Here is a 24517-nt window from a genome sequence, read left to right on the forward strand (position 1 = left end):
AAATTCATACATTAAGAGTTTATAAATGAAACTATAATCCAAAATGGAGGGATGTAATTGAAAAGGTTGTAGAGTGAAAGGACTAAAGCATAAATTAGTGTAATTTTAAACAAAGTTCCAAAATTTTGAACCAATTGGACTCTCCAAACCAATTTAAGATCCAAAGTTTGCTATTATTCATTCCACCAACCACCTCAAGAAAACTGCTGCCTTCTCTCATTCGCCCAACTCTTTAAGGTCTAGGGAGCGCCTTTCTTCCTCTTCTTTTCTCCAATTCTTCTTCGTAAGTTCTATTTTCCCTTCTTTTGATTCTTACTTTCTTCTCAATTTATCTCTTCTTTTTTTTTTTTTTTTCTTTATTCTTCTGTAATTCCCATGTCTGCTCTTGTTTCAATTTCAACTTCTTAGGGTTCTCTTTGCATTGTGTTCATTGTTCTTTAAGAATGCGTACATACCTTTCTTTCCTTCTTTGGTTATTCTTAAATGGGTTTTGTTCTAATTTCGTCTTCAATTGCTTGAAATGCCTCTCTCGTGTTGGAAAGTTCTATTTCGTGGGTTTTGATCAATGAATTTGTTGATTCTAGTGTTGCTTTTGTTTAATGGGAAATTGGGACATCATGGAAAATATCTAGCAGTTTGTTTTTTCTTTTAAAAAAAAAATGTTTTTGGGTATTTTTATTGATGGGATTGTTGTTGACTTTGTGGTAAGCGTCCATTCTTCATCCCTTGTAGATAGACCATTTCTTTTTGAGTTTAGTGGAAGGGGTTTTAAATGCAATGGTCATTGACCTTCGCATGGTGCCTGCACTTCCTTTGTGATATTTAATTCGTATTTGGGAGAAGATTTTTGCGAATTTGTAGGAGTCTGTTGATTTCGAGTTCAGGAAATTGCATCGTGGATTGAATTGGCTATATTTTCGGTGAATCTATCTCGTCTTTGTTTAGTTCTGGAAATTATCTCATATCTTTCTATGGTTCTTTTAATTGCTCTTCTTTCTTTATCTTCGTTTTCTCAAAACAACTGGATCTGCTAATATGTACATCTTATGATTTAGAAACATGATTGTATTTCATGGTGTGCCTATATTTTGATTTATGTACTCAAGTTACATCTCGGTTGTTATGCTGTGAAAGTTTAAAGCATAAAATCATGGTTCTATGGTAGGAGAAGTTTTGCATTTCTTTTTTCTCATTTTTGGTAGATAATGTTGTAACAGATTTCTGATTCTTATGATCATTCCTTGATTCGCAGCATAGCTGCAAAGGCGCCTCCCTGGTGTTAGTCTAACAAGAAAAGGTGGTTTTGTAATTTTGAAATGATAATCGCCTGCAGCTCCTGGAAGTTATATGCTATAAGCTCCGTGGCTGGGAAACAGTGTCTAACGCTCTTTTAGGATTTTGGTGAGGTAGTAAAGTCTGTTCTATCTGGTGCTTGAGAAATTGGACAAATGTGCTCCTAATTGTCTCTGTGAGAAGAGTTCTGTTCATTCGTCCAATTCATGAAGTTATAATCACTGAGTGAAATCTGGTTGAGAATAAAAAAATGACTGTGAGTTTTAAGCAAGTTCTGTTGTTTTCTCTACTGTTCTTGTTGTTCTGTGGTGGTGCTATAGCAGAAATTGAACATGAGAATTCACAAAAGATTATATCTGCTCCAGATAAAAATGGAATAAAAGTTATTGATGGTTCTGGTACAGAGAATTTGATTGGTTTTGAGGATACTAACTACTTGTTGCATGAGAGAAAAGGAGGGAGCAGAGTTTCAGTGTCGACTGTTGCAGTATTTACATTGGCCATGGCTGCTGCTACAGGTTTAGGTGCTGTTCCATTCTTCTTTGTGGAACTCGATCCACAGTGGGCTGGTTTATGCAATGGAATGGCTTCTGGGGTGATGTTGGCTGCTAGCTTTGATCTTATACAAGAAGGGCAGGAACATGGTGCCGGTAATTGGGTTGTAATTGGGATTTTAGCCGGTGGAATTTTTATTTGGCTTTGTAAGAAGGTAATGGACCCGTTTTTTCTACTTAATATTTTCTATCCTATCCCTTTAGATTTTCATATAAAGTCAGTTGCTGCTTCTTGGGTATTCTTTACTTTTACTGAACGTTAATGTGGAGTCTAAAATTATCCTGCTTTTTCTTCATTTTATTTATTTTAGAAAGATGTAGGATCTTGTGTTCATAACTTATCTTTCCCATAGCATATTGAAAGTTTTCTGCTCAGTATACTTTCTGTTTTGTATTTAACCCATGTGTTCACATGCATTTACATAATCATTGCTGCTTCAATATCTCATTGCTTTGTTATATGTTGATTTTCAGTTTCTTGAACAGTACGGTGAAGTGAGTATGTTAGATATAAAAGGTGCAGATGCAACTAAAGTTGTTCTTGTAATTGGGATAATGACTCTTCATTCATTTGGTGAGGGCTCTGGTGTCGGTGTTTCTTTTGCTGGGTCTAAGGGTTTCTCTCAAGGTCTTTTGGTGACTTTAGCTATTGCTGTGCATAACATACCTGAGGGATTAGCTGTAAGTATGGTTCTTGCCTCAAGGGGTGTCTCACCACAGAATGCCTTGTTGTGGAGTGTGATTACATCATTACCTCAGGTATTGCTTTGACAGATTGTTAAGCTAGTTCCTTCCACTAGTTCACTTCAAATTAGAAAAAAGATGTCTGAGATTGATTTAAAAAAATGTTATGCCATGTTGACAAGAATTTATATGTTCCAAAGCACTAGCATCAAGAGGAGCCCTATATTTTCATTAGTCTTCAACATCATCTATTACTACAAACAGATTTATAAGATATTTTTTGAGCGATATTGTGGGTATGCTTATACATCTTGGCCAGATTCAATATCCAAACATAGTGGTTTGATCTTTTTTAGGACAGTTTTAGTTATTCTTCATAATGATGGTTCATGTTGGGTGGGATGGTGAAATTTATTTTCATTATATTTAATCTATTAATCTCAGTTATCTACGGGTCACCTTAATAGATCATAATAAATATGACAGAAATATACAATTTTTTATAAACTGTGCAGTTTGACCCAGTAATAAATTTATTGTGCTGTAAGTTACGGCTTAATGCTGTGATAGATTTGCTACTTTGTTACATGAAAAGTTCCATTTCATCCTCCCTTCATACAGTTGTATAATTTTGAGTTTCCAACTCTGTTATAATATAAATGTCTCAGCCCATTGTAGCAGTTCCCTCGTTCATATGTGCTGATGCATTTAACAAGTTCCTTCCCTTCTGTACGGGCTTTGCTGCTGGATGTATGATATGGATGGTGGTCGCAGAAGTACTCCCTGATGCATTTAAGGTACTATCAGCTTTAAGATCCTCTATTTCATTTTTTCCCTATCAACTGGAATGTAGACTGAGAAAATTGAGGGGTCTAAATTATCTGCCTAAAAAATGATTTACATTTAAATTTTCTTCTAAGTAGAACCTGGATGGTAAGAACTTATGAATTATAGAGATACTATAGCTATTCAAGGTCCCAAGTTTGAGCTCCCTAGTTGGAAACTCAATTACTCAAAACTGGCCACGGTGGGTGAAGCCTAACCGTAGATCAAATGGAGTTGGCCAAAAGTAGATGCAAGTGAGAGAGGCTCCAGATGCCTGGTTATCCAGAGAGAGAGAAAAGTTTTAACTATGAAAATTATATCTTTATGTAAATTATAATCATTTTGTTACTTTAATAGTTAACAGGAGCATCTATTGGACTGACTTGTTTCTTGAAAATTACCTGGTGTTTGTATACCATTTCTTCTGCCATGTCTTAATTTTTATTTCATTTATTCAAGAAGTTCGTGTTCAATTAAAAAAATTTGGGAAATTGGAATAATGTGAAGTTGGTATATTTCTATAGAGTTGTTTTAACTGCTAGGATTGTAATTTTAGTTTTATCTGTTTCATGGTTTCAGGAAGCTTCACCATCACAAGTTGCATCTGCAGCCACACTTTCTGTGGCATTCATGGAAGCTCTAAGCACCTTGTTTCAGAGTTTCACCCATGAATACAAGTGGGTTTGATCCTTCTTCTAAAACATTAACTTCATTTTTTTTTTCTCCTGCTTGTTTTTCTTCAGTTCCTAATTTTTGTGAGTAAAGATTGAGTACATTCCAGGAAATGGATATTTAATATGAAGTTAGCTTACATGATGAAAATGATTTGATTATAAGTTTAGCTAACGTGAATAATTTTATTAGGAATTGTATTTCTATTTTTGTTGTCATTGCTATTTTCGTCCAATTGATCGATTTGATATTTTTGTGTTTCAGCTCTGGGGATGTTTCTGGCTTCTTCGTTTCCTTACTTTTTGGCGTTGGCCCACTACTCGGTGGAGTTGTTCTAGTTGCATTTGCTCATGCTTTTCATCTTCAGCATGCTCTTCTCATGGGTACTGCTTCTGGGATTGCTTTCATCCTCGGTGCTTGGCGACCGTTGCAGCTACTATTTTCTTCAAAAATGGATTTCATCCCTCTCACAACGCTCCTATCGTTGGGAGCGGCATTCATCCACTTCTCAAGTTCCAGTCTTCTGAAGCTCGCTGGACAGAAAAGAGCTTCAGTGAATGATTTAACCACTTCGACCAATTTTTCAGTAAGTGTGCACACCCTTCAATCTTTCCTATCATGTGGAGCAATTGCATTCCATGCTTTAGCCGAAGGACTTGCACTAGGAGTTGCTGCACCAAAAGCATATGGATTTGGTCGTCACATAGTTCTCCCTGTTTCTCTACACGGCCTCCCTCGGGGCGCAGCAGTAGCTAGTTGTATATTTGGGGCAACTGATAGCTGGCATGGATCTCTCATGAGTGCAGCCCTCGTTGGGTTCGTAGGTCCAATCTCTGCCATTGGAGCCATACTTGCAGGTATAGACTACAGCGGTTTAGATCACGTGATGGTTCTGGCTTGCGGTGGGCTACTTCCAAGCTTTGGAAGTATAATCAAGAGAGCAATGCGATTGGATACCCAGAAAAGTAGCAGCGGACTTGTGATTGGTTTGGGTTTTGCTATTTTGTGTTTGATGTGCACCAAGTTGGTTTGCTTGCACACACCTTACTGCAATTCTGCACCTGAAGCCGTTAGATGATGAATGCGAGCGTGTTCGTCTTTGTAATTAATTTGACAGGTCGTTGCAGCGTGCTGCTGCTCGCAAAGGGATACACATTTTGAGAGTTGCAGATATGAATGAAAAGGGCACACACATGAGTTTAAAGCAAAACTGATGGCAGAGCTTTCTACTCATATTTGCAATTGAAAGAGGGGAGAGAGGAAGCACAGCCAATTTCTAGAGGTGTATGTTTAAAATCTTCTTTTATACAATAGAGAGTTGTGATTTATGTGTTATGATAACTTTAGGAATTTTGGTTGTATTATATTTTATTCTCACAGAAAGAGGGAGATGGATTAGGATAGTTTTAAAATGGTCAAAGCTTTTGATGTTACTATTATATTACATGACATGTTATAAATCTTGGTTTACTTTTATACTAAAAAAGAACAGAAAAGAAAACATATCTTTTTCATTTTTTTATTGTGTAAAAAAAAAAAACAAAAAAAACTCAATGGAATCAGGAAACATATATAATAATATTTGAGGAGTTAATTGGGAAAAATGAACTAGTGGGAGTTTGTAGTGTAATATTTGTACGTTGATACAGTGATAGTTGAGTAGATAAGACACGTTTGTTGTAGATCTGTCTAAGTTTTTACTTCCTGTTTGGATTTTATGTTATTTTGGTCACATCTCTCTCCCTTTTTTTCTTTCGTGGGTTTTGGATTTGGGTTTATATGCATCTTACATCTGTAATGCCTTTTGTTCAATGAATTCTTGAGTTTCAATTTTATGAGACTATGTTAGATCTGTGGGGTTCTTTTGGGCTTCTATTTCCTTATTCGGGTTTTCTTCTTCTTTGTGTTTTTGTTTTGTTTTGTTTTGTGATTAAAATTAAAAACGTTACGTTTTTAAAAAGAGAAAACAAAAATGTTGTGTAATTCTTAAGATTATTTGGTGTTCACATTTGAGTGCTAAGTAGTTGCGTATAATTATACTTTATTTGGAATACATTTGTTGTTTAGAAAGAAAGGAAAAACATGTAATGTAATTGGGTGTTCAAAAGTTGAATTCAACTTTCTGTGTTTAGTAGGAAAATAGATTTATAGTTAGAAAATTAGAATTAATAATTTGAAAGAAAATTCTTTTACTAAAACTACAGCATATACCTAAACTCAACTCTGAACCACACACAATTTAACTCTCCAATAGTAGTTACCAACTCAAATTTTCTTAGACTAAATCTTCTTAAATTACAAAGGTTGATTTAAAAAGAATGGTACCAATCATAGAAAGTATTTCAACATGAACAGTATGTTTTCGAGAACAATAAGTCATGAATTTAAATCTTCCCCTACAATTATTTTAAAAAAATCATAAAAAGTATCAAATTTTTATTACAATTTTCTCTCTTCCAATATGTTGATTTTGAATTAATTTAGATTTGGGTGATTTTGAATTAATTTAGTATAAAATTAAATAAAATAATTGTAAATTACCCATAAACATTTCACAAAAATCTCTCTCTATCACCTGTTTTTCTCATTTTAAATGGGTACAGTTATTAATAAGGATGTTTTCAAATAAAGCAAAATGAACTAAATTATTTATTAATATAGCAAAACAGTGTTAATATATACTCATAGATAGTGAGACTATCATCATCTATTTGCCTATCTATTACTTACTATTAAATTTTATTACATTTCTAAATATTTTCAAAAGACATTTTTAAATATAACAAAAGAAAATTACAACTAATTTAAAAATGTAGTAAAAACTTTCAAACTCTGGCCAATTAAATTTTTTTTTGTTACATTTGAAAATAGTTTTTTTTTATTCATAACAGTTTCTCTATTTATAACGACATTTAAAAGAATTTTATTTATTAATTTGGCTTCTAATAAAAATTTCATACGTAGAAGGAAGTAGATTTTGACTTTTGTTTTAGGAAGAAAAAGAAAAAAATAGTTAGAAAGTGTTTTTTTGAAAGCACATGTTTTTCATAAATGACAAGTCCTACCAACGTACCCTCTCAAGTCTGATTTGGACAACTTTTGGTACATTCAATAATCAATAACCTCACCCATCTGATTTCTAACACTTTCCTGTTCTTGTTTTTGTTTTCTAATGGTATCTTATACAAATTTCATATTTTTGTCTTGGAATATTCTTCCAACATTATATCTAACAAATTCTTATATGTTATTTAAAAATTAAAATTAAAAATATCATTTAAAATCTTTTTCACATGCTCCTACATCCCCTCTATTCTACATTTAGGGTTTCAAAGATTTGACAACCCAAGTCAAACTCAACTTCACCTTCACCTTCTCCATAGGTGTAGGATTATTCCCAAAAAAGGTAACTGGCTCAACACAAGTATTTATTTCCTTCTGTTAGACCTATAGAATCTCACCAAAAAATAAAATAAAAGTCAAAGCAACTAGCTCAATCCAACCTGAGGATGGACTCTTTAGTTTAGTTAATGTATTCATATTGGTTAGTGGAGATCTATGTGAAACAAATGCATTAGATATACATAAAACACTTGTGGGAGTAGATTACAAAGATACATAATATGACAATAAGAATATAAGTGTAGAATACATCAAGCTAAATTTTTTTAAGCATAATACATATAAATGTTTCAATCATTTACTATGAACTTTCTTTTATATGTCCTAAGTCATGTTGTGTTCTGAATTTTTAAAATATAACACCGTGTATGTATCATGAGTGTATGTATCATGTCGTATCTATGTTTGGTAGGTTCAGCCTTTGCCTACAAATATGATCCATTCATTAAAAAAAAGGGATGTTATTGTCCTTCAGATTTAGCCAAGAAAAAGTAAAGCAGCTCATTCATCAATGAAAACTCGTAGTGAAACCTAAATTCAGAATCCTCACAGCACTTTGAGCTTCTTATTGTTATACAAGCAAACTAAAATTATCCTTACTCACTCAGAGCTTGAAGCATATATTAACAATGGAGAAAGTTAAAGCTATAATCATACCAACCAAATTCTTTCATAAAGCCCTTTCTCTTTAATAATCTCAATCATCCATTGTTTATCACTTGCAAGCTGTTTGGTTGCTCCTTAGCTCTTCCTCTTTATCTCCCTCCAACAATTTCTCTTTCTCATCACCAGAATCCAACTCCACTCCTGCTGTCTTCGGCCCCTCGACGCTTTGTGAACCTGTCATCCGCGCAAGCACGACAAATGACATCCCCCCAAGAACGTTGTTCAAACATCTCAACACCACTACAGAGCTCTTAAATGCCAGAGGAGGAAGCCCCTTGGCCAACACATATTCAACTCCATTCAAAGTTTGATATCTCAAGTTACTGCTAACCCCCATGTGAATTGCCCAAGTCATGGCATTCAACAATGTCGGAGGCGCCTTATTCGGTGTCTCGAATCCAGGATCCATTTTCTTCCTTAGCATGATCAAACCATTCGAGAGTGCAGTCCCTACAAGCCCGGCTGCTAGTCCAACTGCGGCGAAGACGGTTCCTTTGTAAACAAAGGTTCCCACTCGATCTAAGAGTGTGAATGCGCCGGGTTCAAACATATGACTAGTGGGGCAACTTGCAAAGATTGAAGGTAGCCGCTGGGCTGCAACACCAGCTGCTGCAGTGGGAGCTAAGAGATACATGAGAGTGAAATTCAGTATAGATCCGACGACAAGAGTGGAGAAGACAAAGTCGAGCTCATTGAGACCGAAGTTGGGACGAGACGCCATGTCTCCAAGAACACAAGAACTCACACCAACCAATTCTTCCATCAGTACCTTGAAAGGAAATTGTGGATCTGCAGCAACTCTAGATCTCCACCCTTTAAGAAACAATCCCAACACTCCAAAACTTGATGAATCATCATCATCACCATGAGTTCGATCATCACTCCAACCACCATCACCACCACCTCCACCACCTCTTCCGCCATGGCCAACGCCGTTTCCACCGTCGCCTCCAGCCAGAGAAAGCTCAGATTTTGCTAAAAAACTAGGCCTAGTTAAATCCGCATTAAAAAGAGAAAGAGAAAGAGATCGACTCCTCGATTCAACAGCCGATGAATTAGAGAGAAAAGAGAAAGCCGGAGTGTTGTTAAAACCATGATTATTAGGAACACTGTAGTATTGTCTAGGGCGAACAGAACAATGCAGCTGAGCCATAGCCGCCATGGTTCAAACAAAAATCCCACAAACAAAACCTACCCAACTCCTCAAATCTGAAAAGAAAACACGAACAACAAACAAAAATTTAAAAGAAAAAAAAGAACATCATAAACCCATTATAGAGAAAAAGAAACAGAAAGCAATCTAACAAATATTCACCAGATCTGAAAGCAGAAAAATGAATGAAAATGGAAACAAGCCATAACAGAGATCATATGATCAGCATAAAATACATGCAAAATATGATGGGAAATTAAAATTACCTAAAGAAGCAGAGAAGAAAGGGGAAGTTAAGAACAAATTAGAAAAGGATGGTGAATTGGCGCAGCAGAAAATTGAGAGGGAATTGAATGGAGGCGTTGGTGGGTGAAATGAAATGTGTCAAAAACGGCACCGTTGGACAAACGAATCAATATATAGATATACAGTATATGTTTGTATATATATAGAGAGAGAAGATTGTTGTTATTCGTCAGACGTTAAATCTGTGTCATCATTTCTCTTTCTTCCTCCGTAAACCCTAACGAGGTTTTGCCGTAGACATGAACAATTTGCAAAATCACAATAATTTTGTTAACTCCAAAGAAACAAATCCGACCTTAGCTCAGTTGGTAGAGCGGAGGACTGTAGTGGGTTAAATTGCCTTCATAGCCATCCTTAGGTCGCTGGTTCGAATCCGGCAGGTCGGATCTTTTTTTTCCCCAAATATATATTTATCCATTTATTTGACTGTATAAAAACTACCCATTGAATATTTAGAAAATGCTTGGCTCATTTTAGAAGTCAAGAACTTTTATTTTAAAAAATAGTTTGGAATAAAGTTCATTGTTTATTTATTTAGATTTAGTAATTTTCTAGTTTGAGACACAACTGTTCAACCTCTTAGGAGAGTATATACCTTTAGGCCAATTTCGAATTATGTAACATTAAGTTTGTGTTTAATAGCATTTTAATTCTAAATTTATAAATTTATCCATGAAGTTGCTCATTCATTTTAGTAGCATTTTTAGCCTCTCTGTTAATTTTTCTTTCGTTACTTACAAAATGTAACTAATACAATACCATAGGAACAATAAACATATTACTGATTTAAAAATCCTAAAATGTCCTTTTCCTGAGCTTTTTTTCTTAGTGTATAACATTTTATTGATATTTTCATCCACACTAACTTCCATATTTCCATCTATATATTTATCTTTTAAATCTTGCTCATCCATGATTGTCACCACCATTTGTCATCATTGTTGGCCCTCTTTACTCACTCTCTCTCTTCTTTAACATTTGATCTTCTTCGTTCTTTCCCCTTTCTCTTGTTGTTGCACAACCCAATCTGGAAATAATCCAAAACCAAGGGGCCTCTCCTTTCGGCCATTTTCATATCACATGTTGGGATTCTTGTTAAGTAGGAGAAGATAGAGGAGGAAAAAATAGCAAAAAATAAAGAAATGAGAGACTGCGGAGGGGAGGGAGGAGCCATGAATGGTTGACGTTAGTAACACCAGGTCCTTCGACATCGTGCAGGACATGATGGAGATGGCCACAAGAAAGAGGGATAAAATTAATGAAGATACAAGTTGGTCGATATTGATTCATGTTACCTTTGCAAGTTCATCCATCCAAGCCAACCCGCTTACCCTCCTAAGCGTCGAAAAATTAGAAAACATCTATGCAAGACATGTTGTAATAATAGTCAAAGGCATAAGTTTTCAACTTTTCAGGAAATGAAAAGACAGAAAGGAGAATCATATTCTGAATCTCGAAAAGCAAACACAAACTGAGCAAGCACTTTTGTATGAGTTTTTGCACTGTTCTTTCATATATCAGTCCAAAAATATAATTGACATTGACATTGCATACACCTAACAAATATCAAATAGTATTACATCATCATCACTTCCTAAGGTTTTTGCATCAATAATGCAATAAAACTACACACTCCTCAGCAGTCACTAGCACAAGAATAAATCCAATGAATATATTAACTTTGTTGGAAAAACTGACCTATTCAAACCTACACCCAACTTGAAAAACCATCCCTACTAATACTAACAATTTTTTTTCCTTTTTACCCTCTGTTTTTTTTTTTTTCTTTTTTTTTCTTTTTTTCAACTTTTTTCCAGTCTTTCTGTCAAGAATATTAAAGGGAACACAAAGAAAAAGCCAACAGAAGGCTCGCCTGGAACTGAAGTTAGCCTCCCCTTTCTCGTAGCTATGTCACATGGTCGATCATGATTCACTTCAGTATATAAGTGACCGAAATTTGGACTGGGGTAGAAATTGTTTAGGGTATGGAATGATATTGCGCACTTACCGACCTGTTTTGGCACGTTTCATACCACTTGAGTTGAAAGGAGAGACACTGCCACCAGGTCCTGGACTCTCTTCTCTGAAACTTGAATTTAGCATTGCGAGTTCGCGTAACTGCTGCCTTTTAATGTAATCATGACTCTCATCCTGCAAATGAATTATTCAAATGCCAAAAGAACCAAAAGTTTGTTAGTACACACCATGTTCAGGGAAAAGAAAAAGGGGAAATCTGAATCGACTGCACAAAAGGATGAGAAATACAAGAAATCCATGAGAGATTGAAAGTAACTTTAATCTCGTAAGCAAGTAAATGAGTTATAGTTAAACAGGTGTGTTTTACCTACATAAATAGAATAAAACTCAAGTAGAATGGTTATAAACCATCATAGGTTGGGTTAATGGTAAACAAAGGACATGTGTTGATGATAAAGGGCTAAGAGGGATAGATGGGCCACCTATCTCAGATTTGATATCCTATAAGTTTTCTTGACACTTAAATTTTTTTAGGGATAGGTGGGTTTTTTGTGAAAATAGTTGAGCTATGCATATCTTTGGTCCGGACACATGCGTATGAAAATAAAACAAAAAAAAGGTATGTATCAGGCCGCATTTAAAATAAGTATGTTTAGCAAAAACATTAAACACTTCAACAAACAGTGATGACAAATAACTTCGATAGTTTCTCTACACTCTCGAGAGATTCCAAGTGGTCCCTAACAATCACTTTGGTAAAAATACAGTTCACAAGAGCTTCTTTAATAAATGCACAATTACTTATAAAGCTCTCGAGTGAAGAAATATAAAGGTGCATATGGAAACACTTTCAAGTGCTCCCTAACAATCACTTTGGTTAAAAAAAATTAACAAGATGATGATTTTGATAGTGAAGTTCTTTTTAGCATGTAAATTTTGATTTTGGCCAGCCTAAAGCATTCCAAAAGCATATCCAAGGTTGAAAACATACCACAGGTTTGAGCAGTTCTTCAATAATTTCTTGTGCCTGTCTGAGTCGTATATCAACAACATTGGCTGGCAAGTCTGCCTCAATCAAGATGTGCAGTGGTTCGTTCAAGTGCTCATAGCCAGGTCGTCCCCGTAATTTTTCTTCCTTGATAATGTAAAAGTTTAACAAATTAAGTAAGAAAATGATTTATAACCAATACTACTACTCAATAGAATGATAACAATCCAATGAAAGAAGCACAATATCGCTTTACTATTTTTAGACTCTTGAGAGATCCATCATGTGAATCAGTGTTAATGGCAAATATCGATTCCAAAATAGCAATATCCATATAGTACCTTGTCTGGATCCTTTATCGACCCTTTCCCTCGAATGTATACACGACAACCGGTAGTAACTTCCACTCGTTTCAAGGAATTGCCGCGAGGTCCCAAAAGCCGCCCTACAAAATTGAACTGTCCACAAAGAGCAGAAACTTCAAGTATTAATATATATCCTCGCGCACGTACAGGTCAGACAGGCCAGGTGAAGTATAATAGGAAATAAAAAGACATCTGTGCTTTTACAGAACTCACATTGGGATAAGTATCAACGGGTATTTCCAAACGCAGAATCCTCTTTACGGTGAGTGAACTAGGACTTGCAGGTGCGCTTTGCCAATCCATTGTCATCCCAGGGGCTCTACTTAATCTCTGCTGTGTGTTTCAAAACAGTTATAGATCTTAATACAACTAAAACAAACCAAGAGATATCAGTTGATAGAATTCTATATGAATATAAGAGGACCAGAAGACTAATTAACATAGATAGAATTCTATATGAATATAGGTGGACTGGAAGCACAGGAGATATCAGTATGCAATGATAAAAAAACAAAAAAAAACCAGGGGATCCACAATGAAAATGGAATGGGAACATGAAAACTTAACTAGGTAAAACATTTTCATAATACAATCTATATACTGTTGTTCCAGTAATAACTTTGACTAAGGTTTCAGTAAGATCCAATTTTTGCAAGAAACGTTGGGTTTATCTGGATTTGTTTACACACTTCTACAGATACTTGACATATTTTAATCAGTTTTTGGCATTTCATCTAAATGGGAACTCTTTGGTCTTAAAGATTGGTGTTTCAGTTGAACTTTAATGTGAAGGACCAACAAAGACAACCAGTGCAAGGCAATCCTCAAGCCTGACAGAGAACTTTCTGACCACTTTTTTTTCAAAGTAGTGGCATTTCAAGAACTTTCTGACCATTCACACAAATAAACTAAGAAATAGTAAAATATCATTATCACAAGCCTAAATTGGAGAAGTCAAAGAAATACTCTCTTGAATCTTTCATTTCTGAACGAAGTCACCGGAGTGAGATTTTCAACATTGGAACTTCACATGCTACTGCGCTAGTAAAGTGCACCAGATGATAGGATCTTAACATAGGCAGGCTTCACTTTTTGTAGTTTATCCATATTCCCCTTCCTTCGTTGGGCCAGTTTTTTTTTATGTCCTTTGTATATTTCATTTCTCTTCATGAAACCTCAATCTCTTACCCTATGTGTGTGTGCGTATGGAGAGAGAAAGAGAGAGAGGGGTTTCACGTTTTTACCTTAAATGCATGGGCATCTATGAGAGCAGATAAGATCTCAATAAGCAAATTAAATAGTACTACAATCATATGGAACATGAAACGGTCTTATTAACAAACAAACACACAAAATAAGATAATCCACAAAGTGGGGAAGAAACTAACAATTTCATGGGGCATGTATTCTATTCCATTCCAGAACAAATACAGAGTCAAAGACAAAATCAAGTCCCTCCTTCTTTCACCACTTATGCTCCCAAAAATTCATATTAATAAAAGTGATAAACAAGCTTTTGTAATTAGCTATAAATAATGGCATACTGCAGCATCTCTAGCGTTACTCAGGCTATGTCTTAGGAGCCTACTTTAGAGGGAGCATTACAATGTTACCTTCAAACTATCATGTTGTAAATTGTAATTACAGCATATGGTCAGTCCATATATTAAAACATAGTAAAATTGGACTCAAAATTTATGGGAACAATAGGTATCACGTATCAGGAGCCAGTTACCAATGAAGACCATTCCAGCCACTTAAACCTGTACTAACAAAGTAAAATTGGACTCAAAATTAGGCAAAAACAGTAAATACCTCCTGAGGAAGACCATTCCAGCCACTCAAACCTGTACTACTGACATTAGTCATAAGGTTTGAAGAAGCCATTGGACTAGGGCTTCTATGCCGAAGCCTATCAAGGTCGCAGAAACCTTGGTTGGACATCATTCCAGAAACCCGCAATATTTCTGCATTTAGAGAGCATATAATGAGAAGTTGCTGACAGAATTGAAAAGTAGAAATATATAGAAAGGAAGATATAGAAGTATATTTGGGCATTAAGTAGAGAGAAAAATGCTTATAGAAAAAACTGCAGTCTATAACAAGATCAATTTGGAAGGGCAAAAATATCTTAACCACTCAGACAGGATGAAGGTTCATCAACACACTTTGGCAATTTAAATGGAGGTTGAAACTTGAGCCTTGGAACATTACATGACTATCACATGGTAAAGACTCCAAGGAGAACTCCTGAAGTTCAAATAGCACTAAAGTCATAACCTTAGAACTCAAGAATCCAGAGGAACAACCTAAAGAACAGATCCTAATCGAGGAAACTCATATAGGAGAATGACTAAAACCACCATGTTTTTCGCACATTGATTTGTAAAACTACGACATATCTTTGTGACCTTGAACAAAACCTTCACTTGAAAAGCTTTTCCACAATAACATCCAGCCGTCAATTCTCCTGTCACAGACCAAGGTATTATGACTGACTGAAAAATAACAGGTTGTCACCACGAGATTACAGCATGACCCAAATGATGAATTAGAATTTCGACTACTGTTTGGCTGTTAGTAGCATTCTAAATCAAACTTGATGACCTAACCTTCAATTTGAATAGGCTCCAATTACAGTAATGAGAAAGCAATTACAATAACTCGAAAGGCTTGAAAATTGCTTTCTCATTACTGTATCGACATGGTTTTTAGTTTTTCAATGGTCTAGTGGTTCATGGCGATGATACCCCGGTGGAGATTTTTGTAAAAATAAATTAGAACAAAAGAAATTGCAAATTATAAGAAGAAAATTCTACTAGAATGGATATGCATAAACAAGTGGGACGTCATATGCTAGAAGAATTAAGCACCCTACAGACGTATGCTGAGTATAAAACCAATTAGAAGAGCAAGGAAAACACCACATGTCAAAACAAAAGTTACCAATATGCAAATGTCTGCTTGGTTTAAAAACGTGAAAGTTAATAAGATTAAATTGACATTTCCCAACAAATATACACTCAAGCCCAGTATCTCAAGCACTCTAGCATGAACAAGCTCGATAGATAATGTCCTCACTCACTGATTTGAATTTCCTGCACCTAATTTCGAAAAGGATATGCATTTGATAACATTTTTTATCATATGTATATCATATGTATTTCTTAGTTTTTGTTTTATAAAACATTAACTTGACGGAAATGTTTTTTTTTTTTTTTCCAAATGAAGGACTTATTAAATATAAAACTAAAGAAATACCCCATTCTAATATTTAAAAATATGTTTTCCAATGATATTTTCAAGGGAAATTGGTAACTTTTTATAGTATACTACTAAAGTAGAACAAGAAATTAAAAGAAACACTTCTACCTTTTCTAAGTAACGAAGGAGAGAAAAAACAAAGAATTGAAGAAAGATAAGAAGTAATTGCCAACACACACATCTTTCTTTCTTCAGCACATAATGAAAACAAGATACAAACAAACTTAGAAGGCAGATGAATCATTACTCAAGCCACCCCCCAAACAAATCCCAAGTAAAAAATGTGAAAGAATTTATCCTTGACTGTATGCACAATTCAACAGTCAAACTCAAGGGCAAAAACAACAATCGCTGTGAAGACTGAAGAGGAAAAGGAAAATTCCCTATCAGCTTCCCCGATCTAAACACACACATATACATCACCACAGCAATTAAACACTTAAAGAAAGTCAAGAACACCAAAAAATCATAGAAGAACAATACCTTGATTCAAAAGTCGGCCGCAGATCGGAAGAACTTGCATGAAGGGGCCGAACTTCTGATGCTCCGCTAGTAGCTCCGACAAGTACTGACTAAAGATTAAATAACAAAGAACCAAAGGGGGATTGATTTTCAACGATTAATCAACTTTTTGTCGAGTTAAGTAAACTTCAAAAATCCTAAATTAAACAAAAGAACAGGAAATGCGAAATTCTGGGAAGTGGGTTATCAGAAGGGATACCTGTCGACATCGGGAGTAGTTCTGATGTGAGGAGAAGCAGTCCTTGCAGGGGAGAAGTTGGTACTGTACATACCGGACATAGCTGTAAGCTATTGAACTATGAGCTGAAATGGATGTTCCAAGAATTGGGGGATTGGAAAGTTGCAGTGGGGTTTTGGAGATGAAGGCGAGCGGATGTCGCCGGAGAAGATGGTGGATAAGGACAACTCCGACGAGGGAGGCGGGGGCGGAGCTAAGGAGTAAAAGGGTGGAAGCTGAAATGAGGAAAATCTATGATTGTAAATGGTCGTCGTTTTCTTTTCTTTTTAATTTCTTTTTCCTTTTTTTTCTTTTTCTTCTGTGAAATTTCTCTTTAATATTTAGGGTTTTTCTTTTTCCTCTTCTAAGTTCTAAATTAGGTTTTCTTTTTAAATCTTATGCAAAGTAAAGTATATTATAGAAGTGGGTGAAATAAAGGAAGTTAAATTCACATTTAGTAAACTTATGAAATGATGTTAAATTAAAAGGAAAAATATCAAAATGTTTTTTATTTATTCCAATAAAGTAGGAGAGGTAAATTCATATCGGACTTTAGATAACAGAACAGTATATTTGTATCTAAATCATTAAATTTTTTATTTTTGTACAGACATATTCCAATTTTAAAAAGTACGATATGTTTGTAAATTAAAAAATTTGTAAACACGAAAACTTTTAATATCGTATCTAATATGCATTTAATTTTTTATATATTTTAACTTTTATGAATTTAAAAGGAGCATTTTCAAACTAACTAATGTATTTGTAAAAATTTCAAATGTATCATGTAGCTATCAATATCTCTAGTTTAAAATTTGAGTTTTTGTCATATTTTATAAATAGTTTCAATAATTTTGTTATTTACGATTATTTTTTATTTAAAAATAAAATTTTTATGTTTTAAGAATGTATTAGACATAAAATTCATTTTTATTTTTATATGTTATAGATTTGTTCATCTACTATTTGGATTTCATAATAAGAATGAAATGAATTTTAATTACAGAGGGATGTATTACACTTTCAAAAGAAATATACCATTCTTCAAAGTTGAAATTTCAAAGCCAAGTTGTAAATTAATCTTATGATATTTAAACTTTAGGAGTTTATATGCCCGTTATTCAAAGAGAGAATTGGTTCTTAGAAGACATCTGCCCTATCCAAAATATTAATAAGAGAAAGATTTATGCCTTTATTATTCTTTTTTTAATTGATTACTATAATATTTAAATACAAACATATAATAGATGTTAATCATCAAGATTTTCGATCATAGTTATTTTTGTGTTACCTATAATATATATTAGGTTTGAAATTTCGGTAGCTTTTAAAATAATTGTAATCAATTATATTATCTTGAAACTTCAATTGTAGTGTGAAGTAAATTGAGATTATTGTGATTTTCTTATAAATAAAATACTCGTCAAAGTTATGATATATTAGTCACCAAAATATTTCTTTTCGATCTCGACAACACAAGAAAGTTAATCAAAAGAAAATATATATGTCCACCTTTGCGAGACACAATATTATGTCAAAGCATGTTTGGTCAACGAATGAGCCACCAAATTACAACATCTAGAAGTATAACAGTAACATAATCCTCTAACATTTAACCAACTAATAAGAGAAACACTTCATCTTAAATAACTCCAAAGGGTGAGAAAGAAAAATAGAAAAAGAAAGGGATTTAACAACACCAGCATCGTCAGATTTAATCCTAGCTAAAACCCACGAGACCAACTCCTTGGCATAGTGTAGACCTTCAAGAGAACTAGAGATCTTGTCGGCTTCAGTCACAAAGAAACCCTACGAAAAAATAATAGCAACAACAACAATATCCTCTTCCTCATTCCTCAAGATGACACTCAAGGTCGAACCCAATATGGAAAGTGGAGCATGTGACATAAACGTTAATTTTCACAAGGTTAGTTTCCATGTGAGACTCCAACGGGATAGATACAACGTAGACACCTGCCACCTCAGATTCGACACACTTTGATCCAACAAACTACGAACAGTCGTTTGTTCAGACTCACTATTGCAGCCACAAACCTAAGTTATTAGATTGTTTTATCATTATTATTTTGTTTAAATTAGTAGGCAAACTTGTAAAAAATTGGAAAGAGATTGTGTGAACATGATAAATAACATCGATTCTATTACAAATATTATTAAATATATGTTCATTATGTTTAGTATCGAAATGTCATGTGGTGTGTAGATCTTGGGTGAGATACTAACTTTTATTGTCCATATAATTCATCTCATGTTTGCCAAATTTTCTATAAATAGTGGAATTTTGTGGATTTTGTAAAACATATACATATCGGTGGAAATTCTAAAGAAATTGGAGACAATGGATTTTTTCTTTTGCAAGACATACGCGTATTCTTTTTTTTTTTTTTTTTTTTAGCTTTTCCTTATAATTTTCATGATTATAATTGCAATTTGTGATGTAATTGCAACATAGACAATTGGGCAAATTTTTGCAAAAGAAAAAGAAAATATCAGATTTCTATACTAAAATCAACTCAATCTCTTTAGTGATTTTAAGGCTAAAAAGATGTTGAAAAACTATAGCTTGAAGGTTCTAATTAAATAGGACATGAAATCACAGGTTGGAGATACGACGATATTCCTAACCATATTAGACGTTTTCTTTCCAATTTTTTTCGATTCAAATAGTTTTATTCTTTTTTTTTTTTTTAATATTCTTGAATTCTTTCTTCTTCATTGTTTGATCCAACCCTTATTGAAAGATTTTGGGTGTTAAAAACCAAACTTGACAAAGAAAAATTAAGTTGATTGAGAAGGTTGTAGTATATGAGAGATTCCTAAAGTAAACTTTAGGGTTTTGTCTTTACTTTTATTTATACTGTTACTTTACAACATTCTTAACCAAATTTTTCTTTCTACTTGAGGCTTTTATTACATTTATTCCTTTACATCTCGTACTTGGAATCCTTCCTATTGTAAATAAGCTTGTTGATAATGTGCACTTGCGACTACAAGAATTTTGGACTCTATGACATTTGATATTGACAATGTGTCAACTTTGGGACTGTACGTAATAAGAGATGAATTTAGGGTGTTAATGGTGACTCATATTGTCTTTCTTCAAGGGAGATTGGAGAAGAAGGTGGTGGAAACCCTTATGCGTTGTTGGAGGGCTTGAAATAATTGACTTAAGCTCGCGAGAGTTTTTTTTAGTGTAAATCGAGATTAACGTTGAAATTATTGTTGAGAAAATACATGTATTGTGTTTTCCCTCTCTCCTTCATAGGTTATTTATGCAAAGATGAATGATTAAACGAAGACTCACTAGTTTAAGTTTTACCTTTACTATTAGTGGGCTAGGTATTTACATCTCATACAACCACAATGTTTAGTGGAATTATCTAACAAAATGTTAGATTTTTCCACTAACTTGAGTCAAAGGGCAAATTGGTCTTTTCATCATTATAGTCAAAGTCAAACTTTGACTTTTTAAGTTAAAAGTCAATTTTTTTACTTTTTACGTACTATTTTATTCCTCTTGACCAATTTCGACCTCTCGCACAAATATGCATTCATTTTTTTGAACTTCAAATCATATTTAAATCTAAAGCTGATCAAAGTTTGACTTTTCAAAGTAAAAAGTCAAACCTTTGATTTTTTACCATTTTCATCATTTTCAAGCTTTCGAATATGAATTCGCGTTCATATTTTTGGTATTCAAATCACATTTAAATATAAAACTTTATGATAACCGATAACTATCATATACTTCAAACTATTCGAACTAATTCAACATACTATTCTAAGTTTATTTCATACGAGCTAGTAGGGGAACCTAATGAACCTATAAATCATAGGCTTTAATGATCCAAGATTAATTGGCTAAACTCTTTTAGACTGAGCTAATCATTATTCGTTAATTAATGAATTATTCCTCTAAAGTCTTGTAATTGCATTCCTTTCACTATATATATATTTGTACTATATTGCTCTGTGATTAGTAAGTTAATCCTTCATATAGATTGTTTTACTCTCGAGATTACGTTCTTTTTTAGTCACAAAATTACATTTTTCTTACTCCTGAGGTTACATTATGTTTCTTAAGTCCCACAGATCCACTATCGAACAATTAGTTTAAAACCTAACCTATAAAAGAAATCCATCTCGAGCCAATGAGAAGGTGGAGCTCCTTGTTCAAGACTTGAATTCGGTGTATAAGGGAACAACCTATTTACTGACTCTAAATCGGTCAGAAGTGAATTCAGTATTGCATTATATGTCCCCAACTATCTACCCGATCTTAGCCCTAAAATAGGAGGTTTATTAGGCTAGCATTGATGAGTTGTCATCACCTATGCATATCTAAAGATAATCTTGTATGAACAAATTGAGTTTATAATTACCTTAGGATTAAGATTAAGTTACATAGGTTATCAATAAAACAACATAGTCAGTTTTTTTACAGTAAACGGTATTATATATAAGGTAAAAATGACTATGATGCCTCCACATATGATGCCTCCACTTTCATGTCTCTACATGAATGATTCAGGATCACATCGTTTGTACTAACTACAAAGCGAGTTGAATCTGTAGTGTCCCCATAATAAGGTATCCAACCTTAGATTACTTAGACTATTATTTGAACTTGATCTATGTTTATATCTTAACCTAAAGTTCAAGTCTACACAAGATAACCTTAAGACATTAGTTTATTAGATTCAAGATTATAGTATTCGTTTTCACTAATAAGTCTTCAATAATTCCTTTATTGAATAAAATATGATTTAAAATTACAAACAACGAGTTTTATGTCATAAATTCCAATACATTTGGTTTATCATTAAATGTTTTGTTTAAAATAAGATCATAGATTATTATTATTATAATGCTTAAACCGTATTTAAAAATGCCTTTGAAAATTTTCAATTATTTAAAATATGTTGTACTCTTAAAAGTTTCAATATTCCCTCTAGAAATTCTCGTAAACTTTTCAAAACTATTTTTGGAACGACATTCTTTATAATTTCGATAGGACAATGTGAATTGAAATGGTGGGGTGAGGTGAGGTGGTGACCTAAATTGTGTAAAAATTCCAAATTTTATATTCTAAATCAACTGCACAAAACCTTTCATGTTCCAATATTTTGGGTTAAAATTCTAAAGGAATTTTCACTGTGAAAGATCAAAGAAAATATTGCTATTGATGCCAACAACAAATTTTACATATAGTTTAATTCTAATTCGTGTAATATATTGACGTACATGTCTATGATATGATCATACAAATTTTATCTACTTTAACATTCAAGTTTCCATTTTTCGTTTTTGTTTTAAGAAAATGTTAAATATCCCATCTCAAACTCACATATTATTATTATATATTATAATAAATTATAAATATGTTTTAAAAAAAATCCTAAATCATAACTTTTCATCTAATAAACAAACACCTTTTAACAACACACAAAATCGTTAAAAGACTAAACGAGTTTATTCATGTTTAAAATGTGTGATAATGATAAAACCTAAAGAATCTGATAAATAGTTTGGTACAATAATTATAAATATTTTATTATCTATTATTAATGGACATAGGTAAGTATGGATACATTTTTATTGATACAAGATATTTTTAACAGTTTTGTTATTTAGACGGAAGTTGTAAAAGATTTTGTTAATATTTCAAGTTTATAGACATTTTCAAGTAAATTAATTTATGTATATGGATGATATATATATATATATATATATATATATATATATATATAATTTATTGTTAAATTTGAGAGATAAGGGAGCAAGAAGGTTTTTTATTTTTTTTTAAAGAAAATGGTTAGTCGGTGGTTTAAAAAAATTGTGGCCGTTCATTTCCTTTTTAATTCTCTTATAAATTTACGGTTGTAATAAATGTTAGGAAGAGAAACGTATTTATTAATTATCCTTCTCTAAGTGTGTCGGATGGACGACACGTGTACCCCATGCACTCTTTGGAAGTTGCGTCTGAGTACAGTGGATGTCTTATTTGCAAATATTGCAACGTGAAAGGGTCTGTTTGTAAATAAATCTAGTCTTAGACCCTACATGGAGAATAAGACAAAACTGTCCCAACTGTTTTAAAATATAATTATATTGAATGTTTAATTTATAAATCTTCCAGAGGGAAGATGGAGTGTTCAACAAAATCGATCAACTCAAATTTATTATTAACATTTATTTAGTTTTAATTTCGTTGATATTTTAAAATATTTTATACTTCAATAATAACTTCTAAAACTAAATTTTTAGTAAATTCCGATACACAATTCAACATAATTATATCAAAATTTTAAAATATTGATGTTTTAGTTGTTTTCAGAACAAAAAAAAATTAAATAAATTACTCGAGTAACCCAACCTAATATTTTCACGATTGGGTTGGGTTCATTTTTTAATAACGAATATTTGAATCTAAAAAGTCTTCTCCATAAACCAATCCAATTTAACCTACAAACATTAAATGTGAGGTTTTTTAGCTCGTTCATGATTGATGACTATGCCATCATAAAAGTATGATTCACTCGTATGTACAGTAGTCCTAACATGATCTCAATTGGGGTCTCCATTTATATTCTTGGAAAAATCATAACAACAAAAGGAAGCTCACGTTAAGGTCATATGTCCATCCCTAATGTGATAAACTTATATGATACCTCACATGAAATAAAATCTAACAAATTGTGATTTTGATAAACTATGATAATATATATATAACGCTTGTAATGTTCGATTCTGATTGTTGTTTCGTTTTTAACGTGATGAATTGTAAAAACATTAGTGTGATCTAATGTAATTGTCAACAACATTTAATAGATTTTGTCTCGTAAAACAATCACCTTTTTTAATTTTCTTTTAAGACTTCTTATGAAATATTTGAACTCAAAACCTCTTTTATTGGAAACATACAGAGATGCTAGTTGAAGTGAGCTCACGTTGGCTTAACCATCTTTTTTGGCTGCATCTAAAATTGCATCCTAGACGAGATCATCCACATAAGTTTTCTTTAAAATATTAATAAATTTCAATTAACGAGGATAATATAAAATTATTGGCGCACTCAAAAATTTACATGTGGAATATTTATTTCTTTAAATCGAAATCAACAAAATTGATAGACAATATTAAAATTATTTCCAAAAGACACCATATAAAATGGGATGGAAATCATATAAAACAGTATGTGTATTATATGAATTAGGAGTATTTTTTTTTTAAGGTTTAGAGTATATATTTTTAGCATATTTGAAAACAAATTACTACGTTCATCCAAAACTATTGATTAAAATGTGTTTTACAATCGAAAACGGATATTGGAAAAATATAATATTAAAATAAAATATAATATAAATAAAAAATAAAAAAATAGTTAGGAAAACAAAAATCTCAAATTTATTCACTTTCATTCATTTATTTGGATTTCTCTTCGATGCTAGTGTGTCGTTACAAATCAACCAAAGTGACAAGTAGGTGGTAGATATTGATCACTAAGAGTATATGGATGCTTGACAAATTCATAATAAAGGTGACTTTATTTGGACGAACACCTCTATATTTATCTAATATTTATAGTACTTTTACTATTTTCTTTAT

General features: G+C 33.0%; 3 protein-coding genes and 1 non-coding gene across 6 annotated transcripts; 2 read left to right on the plus strand and 2 right to left on the minus strand.

Moving 5' to 3' along the window:
* The first annotated feature begins 129 nt into the window (after positions 1-129).
* LOC101209937 (putative zinc transporter At3g08650) lies at positions 130-5542 on the plus strand. 2 transcript variants are annotated; one of them, XM_004142624.3, is made up of 6 exons: positions 130-283; positions 1253-2002; positions 2322-2606; positions 3200-3328; positions 3936-4033; positions 4293-5542. In XM_004142624.3, exons 2-6 carry the CDS (start codon positions 1544-1546, stop codon positions 5104-5106), a joined length of 1785 nt encoding a protein of 594 aa, XP_004142672.1. In that variant the 5' UTR covers positions 130-283; positions 1253-1543; the 3' UTR covers positions 5107-5542. The 2 variants fall into 2 exon arrangements, with proteins under 2 accessions (XP_004142672.1, XP_031740201.1); XM_031884341.1 differs by lacking the exon at positions 130-283 and adding an exon at positions 394-920.
* Positions 5543-7850: 2308 nt separating this feature from the next.
* On the minus strand, positions 7851-9744 carry LOC101209534 (protein RETICULATA-RELATED 3, chloroplastic). The gene is made up of 2 exons (XM_004142622.3): positions 9516-9744; positions 7851-9305 (listed from the first exon to the last, which is right to left on the minus strand). The coding sequence occupies exon 2, from the start codon at positions 9256-9258 to the stop codon at positions 8146-8148; it is 1113 nt and encodes a 370-aa protein (XP_004142670.1). The 5' UTR covers positions 9259-9305; positions 9516-9744; the 3' UTR covers positions 7851-8145.
* A 101-nt stretch (positions 9745-9845) lies between these two features.
* On the plus strand, positions 9846-9941 carry TRNAY-GUA. Its single transcript has 2 exons — positions 9846-9882; positions 9906-9941. It is a non-coding gene; the product is annotated as a tRNA-Tyr (tRNA).
* A 1039-nt stretch (positions 9942-10980) lies between these two features.
* Positions 10981-17178, minus strand: LOC101208958 (KH domain-containing protein At2g38610). 2 transcript variants are annotated; one of them, XM_004142620.3, is made up of 7 exons: positions 16871-17178; positions 16633-16721; positions 14701-14852; positions 13099-13215; positions 12862-12978; positions 12524-12667; positions 10981-11706 (listed from the first exon to the last, which is right to left on the minus strand). In XM_004142620.3, exons 1-7 carry the CDS (start codon positions 16948-16950, stop codon positions 11560-11562), a joined length of 846 nt encoding a protein of 281 aa, XP_004142668.1. In that variant the 5' UTR covers positions 16951-17178; the 3' UTR covers positions 10981-11559. The 2 variants fall into 2 exon arrangements, with proteins under 2 accessions (XP_004142668.1, XP_011653733.1); XM_011655431.2 differs by having other exon boundaries at positions 13099-13218.
* Positions 17179-24517: the final 7339 nt, after the last annotated feature.

The sequence above is a fragment of the Cucumis sativus genome, chromosome 4, assembly GCF_000004075.3.
Source record: "Cucumis sativus cultivar 9930 chromosome 4, Cucumber_9930_V3, whole genome shotgun sequence".
Lineage (NCBI taxonomy): Eukaryota > Viridiplantae > Streptophyta > Magnoliopsida > Cucurbitales > Cucurbitaceae > Cucumis > Cucumis sativus.

Coding starts and splice junctions, on each gene's coding strand:
- LOC101209937 (XM_004142624.3), top strand. CDS start 1,544: ATGACTGTGAGTTTTAAGCAAGTTCTGTTGTTTTCTCTACTGTTCTTG. Junction 2,607..3,199: donor TGATTACATCATTACCTCAG/GTATTGCTTTGA, acceptor TAAATGTCTCAG/CCCATTGTAGCAGTTCCCTC. Junction 3,329..3,935: donor TACTCCCTGATGCATTTAAG/GTACTATCAGCT, acceptor TCATGGTTTCAG/GAAGCTTCACCATCACAAGT.
- LOC101209534 (XM_004142622.3), bottom strand. CDS start 9,258: ATGGCGGCTATGGCTCAGCTGCATTGTTCTGTTCGCCCTAGACAATAC.
- LOC101208958 (XM_011655431.2), bottom strand. CDS start 16,950: ATGTCCGGTATGTACAGTACCAACTTCTCCCCTGCAAGGACTGCTTCT. Junction 14,853..16,632: donor CGGCCGACTTTTGAATCAAG/GTATTGTTCTTC, acceptor CTCTAAATGCAG/AAATATTGCGGGTTTCTGGA. Junction 13,219..14,700: donor GGAATGGTCTTCCTCAGGAG/GTATTTACTGTT, acceptor TGAAACACACAG/CAGAGATTAAGTAGAGCCCC.